This window comes from Triticum aestivum, chromosome 5A, assembly GCF_018294505.1.
Source record: "Triticum aestivum cultivar Chinese Spring chromosome 5A, IWGSC CS RefSeq v2.1, whole genome shotgun sequence".
NCBI lineage: Eukaryota > Viridiplantae > Streptophyta > Magnoliopsida > Poales > Poaceae > Triticum > Triticum aestivum.
In genome coordinates this window covers 657,627,693-657,640,591 of record NC_057806.1, presented here as the reverse complement: position 1 = coordinate 657,640,591, position 12,899 = coordinate 657,627,693, and the positions used below count along the sequence as shown (strand labels likewise).

At 48.3% G+C, this 12,899-nt stretch overlaps 1 protein-coding gene, 1 non-coding gene and 1 pseudogene across 2 annotated transcripts; 2 read left to right on the top strand and 1 right to left on the bottom strand.

The window, feature by feature from the left end:
• Window positions 1–4,158: 4,158 nt before the first annotated feature.
• LOC123109099 (U1 spliceosomal RNA) lies at window positions 4,159–4,319 on the top strand. Its single transcript, XR_006452390.1, has one exon. It is a non-coding gene; the product is annotated as a U1 spliceosomal RNA (small nuclear RNA).
• A 143-nt stretch (window positions 4,320–4,462) lies between these two features.
• Window positions 4,463–8,992, top strand: LOC123105708 (D-xylose-proton symporter-like 3, chloroplastic). Its single transcript, XM_044527828.1, has 14 exons — window positions 4,463–4,746; window positions 4,863–4,960; window positions 5,515–5,593; window positions 5,671–5,730; window positions 5,866–5,932; window positions 6,024–6,148; window positions 6,347–6,448; window positions 6,554–6,928; window positions 7,461–7,508; window positions 7,635–7,697; window positions 7,769–7,849; window positions 8,155–8,253; window positions 8,334–8,471; window positions 8,631–8,992. The coding sequence occupies exons 1-14, from the start codon at window positions 4,516–4,518 to the stop codon at window positions 8,766–8,768; spliced, it is 1,704 nt and encodes a 567-aa protein (XP_044383763.1). The 5' UTR covers window positions 4,463–4,515; the 3' UTR covers window positions 8,769–8,992.
• A 50-nt stretch (window positions 8,993–9,042) lies between these two features.
• LOC123105707 (L-type lectin-domain containing receptor kinase SIT2-like) lies at window positions 9,043–11,202 on the bottom strand (annotated as a pseudogene).
• Between the last annotated feature and the right edge of the window lie 1,697 nt (window positions 11,203–12,899).

The window sequence follows — 12,899 nt, the reverse complement described above, 5'->3', positions numbered from 1 at the left end:
AATAATGTAGCGGTGCTTAGGCAAAGCCCTGCGTCGGTAGAACATCATCATCGTCACCATGTCGTTGTGCTGACGAAACTCTCCCTCAACACTCGGCTGGATCGGAGTTCGAGGGACGTCATCGGGCTGAACGTGTGCTGAACTCGGAGGTGCCGTGCGTTCGGTACTTGATCGGTCGGATCATGAAGACGTACGACTACATCAACCGAGTTGTGCTAACGCTTCCGTTTTCGGTCTACGAGGGTACGTGGACACACTCTTCCCTCTCGTTGCTGTGCATCACCATGATCTTGCATGTGCGTAGGAAATTTTGAAATTACTACATTCCCCAATAGTAGGGTGTGTAAATATAGGAGCTCTGGACGATAGGCATGAATGCTGATCTCTAAACTTCATGATGTTCATAATGCAATTCAACATGGAGGTGGTGGCGCCTAGAGAGAAGGGCAAGGAGGTGGTGTCACCCTTGGACAGGGGCAAGGATGTTGTGTCGCCCTTGGACCAGGGGCAAGGAGGTGGTGTCGCCCTTGGAGGACGACATGGTGGTGTAGGAGCACCCTAGCGGCAAGGGGGGGGGGGACTACGACCACTATCCCAAGGAGGCAAGGCCATCCCACTTTGTAAGGTGATCATTGCCCCGAAGTTGGAGTACCTGTCTATACCCCTAGTGTCAGTGGTAAAAATGACAGACCTCGGAGCAGGCGGTCTCGAGCTATGGATCTTGGATCGATAGTAACTGGGATGAAGGAGACAATGTTTACCTATGTTCGGGCCCTCTCGAAGAGGTAATACTCTACGTCTTGCTTTGATTGTACTGATGATGATGATGATGTATTGGGTACAAGCTTGATCTACCTCGAGATCGTGATGAGAGACCTTACTCTAGGGCTAGATGGATGTGATTGCGATAAGGGTCCCCTCTACGGGCTAAACCATCTGGTTTATATACACGCTGGGTAGGACATCTAGGGTTACATGGTCGGTATCCAGGGGTACGCATGGAGGCGGCATGAGATATCTTGGAGTATACGCCAAGTCTTCGGTAGATGCGATCTTGATCACGTCCAGGCGTGTAGCTTCCGGAGTCCACCTGATGGAGAATGAAGGCCTACATGCCCACTCGAGGACTATGGGCCGACTAGGTTGGCACTCCCTAGTCCAGGATACCGTCATTTAGACTTCATGAAGCACGTCCCCGTCCCTCATGAGTTCTAGCTGAAAATGAACACTAGCTGCACGTGAAGGGTCACGTTCCGGGTTATCAATGGGAGGGTCACACTTGATGAGGGTTTGCCCCCCTTCACCGTTGTCCACCAAATTAGGATCGGCTACACGGCCACCTTCAAGCTGCTGACCCCCGACACCCTGAAGGTGATCGTCTTCAATGACGATGGCATGGAGGTGGTCACCAAGTGCAAGAAGCACGATGACGTCTTCGCTGTGAGCGTCTAGAGAGGTCATTTTGCCTGGTTTGGTTTTAAGACTATTATGTGTTGTTGATTTGGTTTAAAATGGCTCGTATTATGTTAAACTTGTTCTTATGCTGGTTATGTGTGTCTCTGGTTTGTTCTACTTGCTCTAGTTTCATCTTATGCTATCTACGTGTGTCTCTGGTAACCTCACCAACTCATCGAGGAGGTTACCAGACAATTGTGTTGCATGTAACCAAACAACCGGACTTGTGTTTCTTCCAAAGCAAGCCCGAGTCCAAACATCTTGCCTTCCATTCTGTCACATGCAGGCTAGAGGGGATGCAGACAATCAATCAATATGTATATGTTGGTTATTTGCCTACATTAGCTCAATCATGCTGACCCGAGACGAATGTGCAAAGGGGCAAAAAATGGTGCAGACAACCAAACACGTCATATATGTACATTATCCCGAAATGAATCACTTTGAGCTAGCTATGAAAAAAATGCACCAACACGCACACCTAGACCGCCAAAAACCACCACTGGCAGCTAAAAAGGTAAACAAATCTTCCTCAAAAAGGAGGGAGGGCAAAATCTTTCAAAGAGGTGGGGGAATAGGGAAATCGTTTTAGGTTGTATGGCGAAGCGGCGGCTCTGGGTCGTGTTATGGAGTGTCGTCTCTGGCTGCTTGGGCGGTGGAGTTGTCTACTCGCCCAGTATGCGCCTCGGGGCCGGTGTGTGTGCCGGAGCAACGACTCCGGATCATGTGGTGGAGTGTCGACTCTGGTTGCTTGTGCGGCAGAGTCACTGTCTCACATGGATTGCAGGCTTGAGGCCAGCGCAATTGGCTATGTATCGGTTTTTGACTAATTTTATAGATAAACTGGTCAATTATCTTCTTCTATATGAAAAGGTAGAGCTCGTGCCGTTTGCTCAATTTTTTTTGACATGAATTCGACAGACCATCATAGGTAGTTTTATTGGCATCAAACCATAATTATATCATCCATGAGAGTTGCAGCATAAGGGCATCTTCAACACGGACTCCTAAAAAGGCCAATGTATCCGTCCGTGGACAGTTATATGGGAGCTGGCCGTCCAACCATGTCTGCATATATTTCAAACAGAATATGAACAAATTGACCGGATGATTTTCATTTAAATTGAAACACACTCATTACATTTTCAACATAATCCATTAAACAAAAGCGTCCAGAAGTTAACCTACTATAAATCTTCGGTGGCGGCTGTCCTTCAAGTCCTCGTTGTTTCCATGTCTGGTGTCCTCGATGACCGTGAGCACCGAGAAGTGAAGTTGTGGGTCGCCGGCGAGGAAGAATAAGACATGGGACACGGACCGACCCACATTGGACACAAGTATTTCATAGCTCAAGATATTCTTTTTTCTAGGAAAATATGGTTAAAATTAGGCCCAAGAAGATACTTTCTGAGTGATATTTCCTAACCTTTTTTAGGGCAACATTTTGTTCATTGTCGACTGAGAAACCAAATATAGCATCGAGTCTTCCCATGGAAGGGCATGCATCATGAAGATCATAGTCTAGCGAGCGCCAAGCAACCTCATTTGGTGTAATATAGCGACATTCTAGATCATTATCTATTTGACTGATTATTTCACTTTATGTATCATATGTTCCATCATTAGACTATATTCAAGATCTAGCACAATCACATCCTTTTTTCATATACTTGAAAATATTTTTCTACAAACCATATGATTGACCTTTGCTCTACTTGAGCTTGGTATTTAACCATCAAGTAGAGGTTGTGATGAACAATAGATCTTTTATCAATGATGCTGCATATTGTATGAAACCATTCTCCAAGGCAATGGTATAAATATTTAAGATTTAAAGATGACAACTTCCGTACCAATGTGAGTATAAAGAGACATATGAAGCAATGAAGCCAATCCGAGTAGCAAGAGACCTATGGAGCAAAATGCCGAGCACCATACGATCCGTAGCACAATCTGATAAATAAAAAACACAAGTTGAAGAATAGGAAAAATCAGAGATGGCTCAACACAAGGAGTGTGCAATATAGTACTCCCTCCGTTCCAAATTACTCCTTTCGTTCCGAATTACTTGTCTTAGATTTGTCTAGATACGAAGGTATCTAGCACTAAAATGAGTCTAGATACATCCGTATCTAGACAAATCCAAGACAAGTAATTCAGAACGGAGGTAGTATAATGAAGAAACATAATGACATATTTTCTACTATGTCTATCTTGAATGAGAAGAATCAGATCAGTTTTGAACAGAGCAAGAGTGATTTGCTAATCTATATTGCAACATCTCGAGGAAAGGTGGCATCCAATTCATGATACTCTTCCAAAATGGGATTATCGATACATGTACATGTATGTTGCTGTGATTCCGTCTCTTCTTTCAGGGAATGAAAATTTTGCCATGGGTTCGAGTAGTACCTTTTCTTTCCTGAGTGCAGTTTGAGTGGTACCCCATTTTTTCTTGAAAAGCAGTGGACTTTTTTTTTCGAGAACAGGGATTTGAGTGAACAACCAGCACAAAGCTGCTGTACGGCTCTCAAAGCCCAAGTCCGTCTATCCTTTGCTGAGGCCCAGATACAGCAAACACCAGCCCACTGAACCACGCCTCCGCTGCCGCTGCGCTCTCAGTTTTTAGTACCACCTCGCCTAGCGAGGAGCGTCGGGCGCGAGAGCTCGTTATATAATGAGCGCGTGGTGCTACCTTGTTCCATACTTACCTGGACGGGGTCGACGAGCGATCAAGAAGGCTCGTGGCCTAGGTTAGTGGCCCACATTGCACGTGGTGGGTGCGCTGGCCTATCATCTCCCCAAGTGGGAGAGTGAACGTCATAATTTGTGGTAGAGGGGGTACGCGTTCGCGCGGCCCCTGCCAATTCTTTAAAATTAAATTTTGGTCCCTCGCCTGCTTACGGTGTCCTGTGTTTAATTTTTCCCTCACCTGTCCATTAAAATTCACAAGGGCTAAGAAAATATCAGCACTATTGTAAAATCTGTCATTTATTTTATATTTTATAATATTATAATATATGCGCTAGGCTGAACGTGCCAAAGCTAAAGCCTGGAAGCATGGCCATGGCGACGAGTGTCTGCCTCCCCCGGCCACTAGCAACCGGCGCGCGCGCCTCCATCTCTCTCCCCGCCCGCCCCCGCCGCCTACCTCGCCCACAGCGCAGACCCCACCGTCTCGGCGGCGCCGCCGTGGGGATGGATGCCCTCCACGTGTCCTCGCGGGACGCGGAGCCGCTCCTCCGCCCCGTGTCGGCCGCCGCCGCCGCCACTGCGCACCGTCGGCTCCGCGTACGGCGCACGACCCCAGTCCTCGCCGCCCCAAATATAGCGAATCCCCGCGCCTTCTATTCTTGGGCGGAATCCGGGCGCGGCGGTCTTTTGACGACATGGGCGGTGATGTGCAGGTGCGGACGCACGCGCAGGGCGCCGACGAGTCGGCGAAGGACGCCGGCGATGGCGCGGCGGCGGGAGCGGACTACTCGCTGGCGGCCGTCATCCTCCCGTGAGCTTATAACCCCTCGCCCCCCCATCCTTTAGTGGCATTTGGGGATAAATGCATTTCTAGCTCGAATCAAGCGTTCCAGATCGCGCAAATCAACCATCTGGGGAAGAATCGAACCTACTGCTTCTGTGCATCATGGATACATTGCTTAGTAGTTCTGCTTTGTCCGCCGTGTTGAATTTGGGCTGCAGCTTAGCGTGGAATTAGCAATGATGTAGTGCACTGTAAGAAATGTGCAACCTGATTTAACATCGTCTTATGCTATGTTATGCTGCCTAGATACTCCGTACTAGACTGTCAGGAATTTTGTTCCAAACCGTGATCCTTGCGCAGTTGCGTTTAAAGCGGTCATACAAATGCGTCATATAGTTAAGGATATGTTAGATTTGCATACCAGATCGACTGCAGACAACTGTTGCATCTGGGTTTGGTCCAGTGTTACTTGTCGTTGCAATTCTGTTTGGTTTATCAATTGGAAGATACAACATATATAGGGTCGGCACGAAAGTATGTCGAGCTTTTTTAGTACTAATGAGCCAATGTTTGGAACCTAGGTTCGTGTTCCCTGCATTGGGTGGCCTCCTTTTCGGTTATGACATCGGCGCAACTTCTGGAGCGACCATATCTGTGCACGTAAGTCCCAATTTGATTGTTCCACTATTTCCTATAGTTGATGTTTGCCCTCACATGGTTTCTTCCTCATTCTTCAGTCTGCTGAGCTCAGTGGCACCACCTGGTTCAACCTCTCTTCTCTGCAGCTAGGGCTTGTGGTAAGCCTTTTGGGAGATCCCTGTGTTTTATAAGCTTACGCCCCACATTCCTAATCATTAATCAAGAACATTGTTTTTACCATGTAGTCAGGAAAAATGTTGTGCTTTAATGAGCTTTATTGTCATGTTATTTAGGCCAGTGGTTCACTTTATGGTGCTCTTGGTGGGTCCATTCTTGCATACCGCATTGCAGATTTTCTAGGTGATTTGAAACGACAGTGTGCTTCAGTATTCCTTATTATGTATTCTTTGAAGATGAAGCGAAATAACTGCTACTACCCATCTTGTTGCAGGAAGAAGAATAGAGTTGATGACAGCAGCTGCATTATATATTTCTGGTGCTTTGACCACTGGATTAGCTCCTAATTTTGTAGTCCTGATCATAGGTCGTCTCCTTTATGGCGTTGGCATTGGTTTGGTGAGTAGCTGCAAGCACAAGTATTTCTATCAAACACCCTTTTTACCACCCCAAAACTCCCAAAAAGGGGAAACTGGGAGGAACACGAGTCAAAGGAACATATTTATGATCAACTAAAAGCTTGAATGGATAGAAGTGTCTGTTTGTGTTCTCTACCTTTCAGTCATGCCACTGAACTACCATGATGCTCTGTTCCAGGCAATGCATGGTGCTCCCCTTTATATTGCAGAGACTTGTCCTTCACAAATACGTGGGACATTGATATCTTTTAAGGAGCTGTTTATTGTAGGAGGAATACTGGTAACTATCTTGTCATATAGTATTTGCCTAAACACACTATATTCTCGTACAATAAAATGCATGATCTGATGCCGGCTGACCATTTATTATTTTAACAATTTACAGTTTGGATACCTCGTAGGGAGCTATGAAATCGATGTTGTAGGAGGATGGCGGTACATGTTTGGTTTTAGTGCTCCACTGGCTGCTATAATGGCTGTTGGTATGTGGAGTCTACCACCTTCACCTAGATGGCTACTTCTCAGGGCAGTGCAGGGAAAAGGCCCTGTGGAAGACAACAAAAAGAAGGCAATGAATGCCCTGAGAAGACTGAAGGGTCCTTCAGCAAGCGACAAGGTTTTGACAGATGAGATTGAAAATAATCTTTCCTCAATTAAGGCTGCTTACGCAGATCAAGCTGAAGGAAGCATTTTTCAAGTATTCGAGGGAGCAAGCTTGAAAGCCTTCACTATTGGAGGAGGACTGGTTCTCTTCCAGCAGGTTTTTATCCTCTTCAGTCCCACTAATACGCAGCTTAACTGAATTTAAAATCTTACCACCCTTTCCACCATCCTTTTAGATTTGAAATTCTCTGCCCGGTTAAGTTAAAATTCAAATGTCGTTTGCATGTACTCCCTCCGTAAAGAAATATAAGAGCGTTTAGATCTCCCTCTGTAAAGAAATATAAGAGCGTTTAGATCACTACTCTAAACGCTCTTATATTTCTTTACGGAGGGAGTACTTTCTATTCTAAACTATTTATATTATGTAGTACTCCCTCTGTCCGGAAATACTTGTCATCAAAATGAATAAAAGAGAATGTATCTAGATGTATTTTAGTTCTAGATACATCCATTTTTGTCCATTTTGATGACAAGTATTTTCGGACGGAGGGAGTATTATTTTTGGCTTGGGAAGTTGAATCCATATTGAAAAATTTCCAGCACTATTTAGTAATTCATTTCATCCTAATTTGGACATTTTTTTAGTAGTTATCAAGTCAGCTAAAGTGCTAAACTTTTTTATTTGTCAGATAACAGGCCAGCCAAGTGTTCTATACTATGCAACCTCCATTCTGCAGGTACCTCAGTTTTGCTTTGAGCTGTTCAATTGGTTCGTTTGATTTAGAAATTAGAACAGATGGAAGTCAATACATCTTTTCATATTGCTGCTTACAATATAATTTGTTTATGTCCGTCTTCTGTAGACTGCTGGGTTTACAACTGCATCTGATGCTGCAAAAGTGTCAATTCTGATCGGGCTGTTCAAGGTAATACCGCGGAGCTAGATCACTACTGTACTCTGCTGGGCATACAGTGTAATAGTTCAATCTTTTTGCAGTTTGTGATGACAGGTGTCGCGGTGCTTAAAGTCGACGATCTTGGAAGACGGCCGTTAATGATAGGAGGTGTTAGTGGAATTGTGAGTAACTTTACCCTTTCCTACAACTTATTTAAGTTATATGTTTGCTGCCGAAAGTGTGACCCTCATTCCTCGCCACCTATTTGAATTGATAGTTGTACCAGGCAACTAGGCATATATGCTAATGATGTAAGCGATAGTATTATAAAGGGAAATCTCTAATTATGATTAGAGGCTTAAAAAACCTTTGCATCTTTAGTAATTTTCATCAGGCATCTAAACAGCTGTACATGTTGTATTATATTGATATAATTAGGTTCTGAAAGAGTAATCCTTTTGTTTTCTTCTTCAACCTGGAAATGCAGACCGTTGCACTCTTCCTGCTAGCAGCTTACTACAAGGTTCTCAGTGGCTTCCCTTATGTTGCTGTCGGTGCTTTACTTCTTTATGTTGGATGTTACCAGGTTGGTGCTTTACTTGTGTATATGGGGTATTTATAATGAGTACTGAGTGGTACGAGAAATTAACATGCCTTGTGTTTCAGCTTTCATTTGGTCCGATAAGCTGGCTAATGGTCTCTGAGATCTTCCCACTCCGAACAAGGGGACGGGGAATCAGCCTCGCAGTACTCACAAATTTTGGATCAAATGCGCTAGTGACATTCGCATTCTCGCCCTTGCAGGTAATGGTACTAGAATTGTTATCTCCTTGTTTATGTATCCCTTGAAGTTCCAGCCTATTCGCCTGGACAACACGTCAGAACAACCGTTTGACAGATGTATGAACAAACTGAACAGTGGCGCCAACCAATTTAACCATATTGCTTTCTTCATGTCTACAGGGGTACCTCGGACCGGCCAACGTCTTCCTTCTTTTCGCAGCCATATCGCTGCTTGCCCTCTTGTTTGTCATCCTCAACGTCCCAGAGACCAAAGGGCTGAGCCTGGAGGAAATCGAATCCAAGATCCTGAAGAAGTGAATGGAAATGCCTGCTGATATTCATCCTCTAGCCTCTTCCCTGTCCGCTCCACGGATCGGATCGGAGCGTGCCACGACACCGTTAGCGCGTCTCCCTGTAAAGCTCCTCCTGCCGATTTTGCCTGTGTAGTTGATATAGCTGTACATGCATCGATCTGTAGTTGTACCGACACTCGTGACCACGCTTTCACTGCCTCTTTTCTGAATCAGCTGTCATTTTCTGTCGATGCCTGCAATTCTGATGTTACTGTTAACAGTGTATGTGTGTGTATCTATGGGAAAGCCCGGTTGCAAACTAGCTGCCACATTGGAAAGAACTTTCAGCTGAAGAGGAGCTGCCGTTTCTCGTCAGGGGAGTTTGACGCCGACGTCCGCATCGTGGCGGTGGTGAACCCTGACGTCGACGGGAAAGACACTCTGACGAACCCGTCGAACGCCTCGCTGTGCTCGAACAGCGTCATGCTGTTTCCAAGATCCTCCGGCGAAGTCTCCGGCGCCGGTGCAGCGCCTTCCAGCATCTGCACCACCTGCCTCATGCTCGGCCTGCGCGGCGGGTCGGGGTGCGAGCAGAGCAGCCCGAGCTTGAGGACCAGCTCGAGATCGTCCTCGTCGCACTTGCCCATCCTCGGGTCCCTCGCCTCCGTGATCTTCCCGGCCTTCCAGTGCCCCAGGACGAGCTCCACGAGCCCCGGCGACGGCGGCGAGTCTTCGGAATCGTTGTTGCTGAATACCACGGGCCTCCGGCCGCACGCCACCTCGAGCAGGAAGGCTCCGAAGGCGAAGACGTCGGAGCTCGTGGTGGCCTTGCCGGTCTTGCTCATCTCCGGCGCGATGTACCCGAGCGTGCCCACGACGCGCGTCGTCTGCGGGTCGCCGCCGTGGTCGTAGAGCCGCGCGAGCCCGAAGTCGCTGAGCTTGCCGTTCATGTCGGCGTCGAGGAGCACGTTGCCGGACTTGATGTCCCGGTGCACCACCTCCTGCTCCCACCCCTCGTGCAGGTACAGCAGCCCGGCCGCGACCCCCCGGACGATCTTGGCGCGCTGCTCCCAGCTCAGCTCCGACGATGGATGGCCGAACAGGTGTTGGTCCAGGCTGCCGTTGGGCATGTAGTCGTAGACGAGCAACAGCTCCCCGCGCCGCCGGCAGTAGTGAAGGAGCTGCACCAGGTTGCGGTGGCGCAGCCGGCTCATGCTCACGATCTCCGACACGAACTCCTGCAGCCCCTGGCGCGACCCGTGCGACACCACCTTGACGGCGACCTCGGCGCCGGACCTCGGGAGCACACCATGGTACACGCGGCCGAAGCCTCCGGCGCCGATGAGGTCGCGGAAACCATTCGTGGCGTCGTGCAGGTCTTTATAGCTGATCCTGTGAGGGCCGTATTCTACCTCCCAGTCTTCTTCCTCCTCGGCGAACTGCCGGCGCCGCCGCACCACGAGCGCCGCGACGGCCGCGGATGCCAGGAGCAGGATCACGAGTTCACGACGACCAGGACGAGCAGCGTCATCGGGAGTAGCAGCGGCGGCATCGTTCTCTTGGATGATGGCGATGATCCTGACGACGGGAGCCTCGGGAGTTTGGAGAGATCGAGGTCCTGCGCGCGGCCGCCACCCAGGCGAAAGCTCCAGCCGAGGACGTAGTGCGAGCTCGCAGCCGCGCCGTTGGCCGCCGAGAAGCCGACATAGGTGTCATCAGCCACGGCCCTCGAGAGGTTGACGTTGCATGACACGAGCGGAACGGCCGGTCTGGGCGCGCCGGCCGGGGACACCGTCACCTCGAGGCGCGAGCTTTCGCCGTCGTACTCGATCCACACCTGCAGAGGAGCGTCGCCACCGCCAGTCAGGCTGATGTTGTCGAACTTCGTTCCACCGAATCCGTCGTCGTGCCAGTACCCGGCCGGGGTCGAGCTAACAGAGCGGAGGCCGTTGACGTCGATGCCGACGTGGTTTTCGTCGGCGTCGTCGAACTCAGCGTCCATGGCAGTATCCAGCTCGACGGCGACGATCAGGCTCGTGCCGTTGCCCAGGCTGTCCGACGTGTTGAACAGGCCGAGGTACTTGCCGGCGACGGCGCCAGGGACAACAATCGACGGTGCGAGCGCGAAGGCGATGCCGTGGCCGTGCGCGTCCGGGTACCGCGGCGCGATGGCGACCACGAAGGTGGTGGAGAAGGAGATGGGCGCGCCGGTGGCGGCGTCACGGAAGCGGAGGGGCGCCGGGTGGAAGCCGTGGCCGAACGCCTCCTTGGTGTCGTTGGTGAGCCGCAGGAGGCCGGAGGAGGCGAGCACGGCGGCCGCTCCGGTGGTCGCCACGCTGCCTACGGCGAAGCCGGCGTACACAAACTCGTTGGCGCCGGCGGCGTCCTGAGCCTGGAGGAGGAGGAGGAGGAGCGAGGTTAACGCGGCCAGCGCAATCATCCCGGCGACGACCGGCGCGAGCAACGGGAGCAATTGAGCGTGCGCGCTCCGTCGCGGTGGGGTATGGTGGGGAAGTAGTCGTCGGGGAAGTGGACGGCATTGGAGGGGAGCGCGAGGTCAAGGTTGCCTCCGCCGAGCTGACAAGGACGGGGAAGATGGAGATGGAGGCCCGCCGGAGGTGTTTTGGCAACGAAAGAACCAACGATCGAATTTTTTAAATGAATGAAGTGTAGAGTAGAGAAACGTTGAAATCAATCCAAGAGGTTGTGTCAAAATACCTTGTAACTAACAAAAGTTACTCCTATATACTCCCTCCGTTCCATATAGATTAAAAAAAAGTTTGCAAACTTTGGCCAAGTTTGTATAGAAAATTGTTTATATCTAAAATACCAAATATAATAAATATAAAACTATATCTTATGATGAAACAAGTGATATATGTTTGACATTCTAGATGTAAATATTTTTCTGTACAAACTTGGTTAGAATTTGTGATGTTGGATTTTCGAAAAAATTATATACACTACATTATTAAGCGGAGAGAGTATTTTTTCTCATTCGGTTCAAATTGGATTGGGTTCCTCCATAAAATTAAATCTCCCGCAAAATAGCCGCAATAGCTGCACTATAGTGCTTGTGAGCCTCGCCGCTACGCTATGGCTGCCACCACGAAATCCTTCACAAGTCTCTCTAAACAGCTCCAAAATCAGTAAAAATCTCTAGAAATCATCTCTACCACGTGAAAAGTTGCCGCTATTTGCTGCGATTGCCCGCTACGACAGCCGCTATAGATGTTGGGAGAGGCCGCCACCAATTGTTCCTCCCATGATTTTAAACTTTGCATCCACTATCAGAAAATAACATGCAAAATGAAAAAAGAACCCTAAAAAGAAAAGGTTCAAAAATGTTGAAAGACAACGCCCAACAAGTTGCCGCATGTCGATCATGTGGGTCGAACAACCAACTTACAAAAATTAGTTAGTATTACTATCCTCAAATTTCCTATGATAATGCTTTGAATTGGTGTCACTCACACAGAGTTGGATCTAAAAGACAATAATGACCAAAGAGAGCTGTTAGAAGCGGATTCCAAATCTATAAAAATGGGAAGTATTAGAAAGCCAGGGGAAAGGCAGAAGATTGCTTGAAATGACCTATGCCCTATCCCATAAAAGCAAAGACACAAATCGCGTGTTATCCCCGAGAAGTATCCATCAGACACACCTTTTTCGCTTTCAAATTGGGTTGTATTTCCAAGAGCAGCGAACTCTTGGAAGCACACTCTCTTTCTCTCCCGGGATGAACATTAAATTCAGAAACTATGTCAAAATGTTTCTCTATAAAAAAAGTAAACATAAAAATGTGACGAGTCATCTGGCTGCTATTACATCTCCAAACATAAAAAGTTCGGAAGTATTCGCCAAGGGAAGTGGACAACATTCGAGGTGAGGTTGCTCCGCAAGCTGACAAAGACGAGGGAGATGGAGATCAAGGTTGGAGGCGCTGCCAACGAACGAATCAACAATCTATTTTCTTTTGTGGAAGAATCTAATTATGTTTTGACCGAGAAGAAAAGCATTTCAAGAGATCAATTCAAGAGGTTTCAGTCGATGGGATTTTTCTTCGAGATAGCGAAAACCCTTGTAACTAGGGCCTGTTCTGAACCTCTCCCAACTCTCCCAACTCCGAAGATTCAGCTTCTCAGCCTAGCTTCTC

Coding starts and splice junctions, on each gene's coding strand:
- LOC123105708 (XM_044527828.1), top strand. CDS start 4,516: ATGGCCATGGCGACGAGTGTCTGCCTCCCCCGGCCACTAGCAACCGGC. Junction 4,961..5,514: donor CTGGCGGCCGTCATCCTCCC/GTGAGCTTATAA, acceptor TTTGGAACCTAG/GTTCGTGTTCCCTGCATTGG. Junction 5,933..6,023: donor CCGCATTGCAGATTTTCTAG/GTGATTTGAAAC, acceptor ATCTTGTTGCAG/GAAGAAGAATAGAGTTGATG.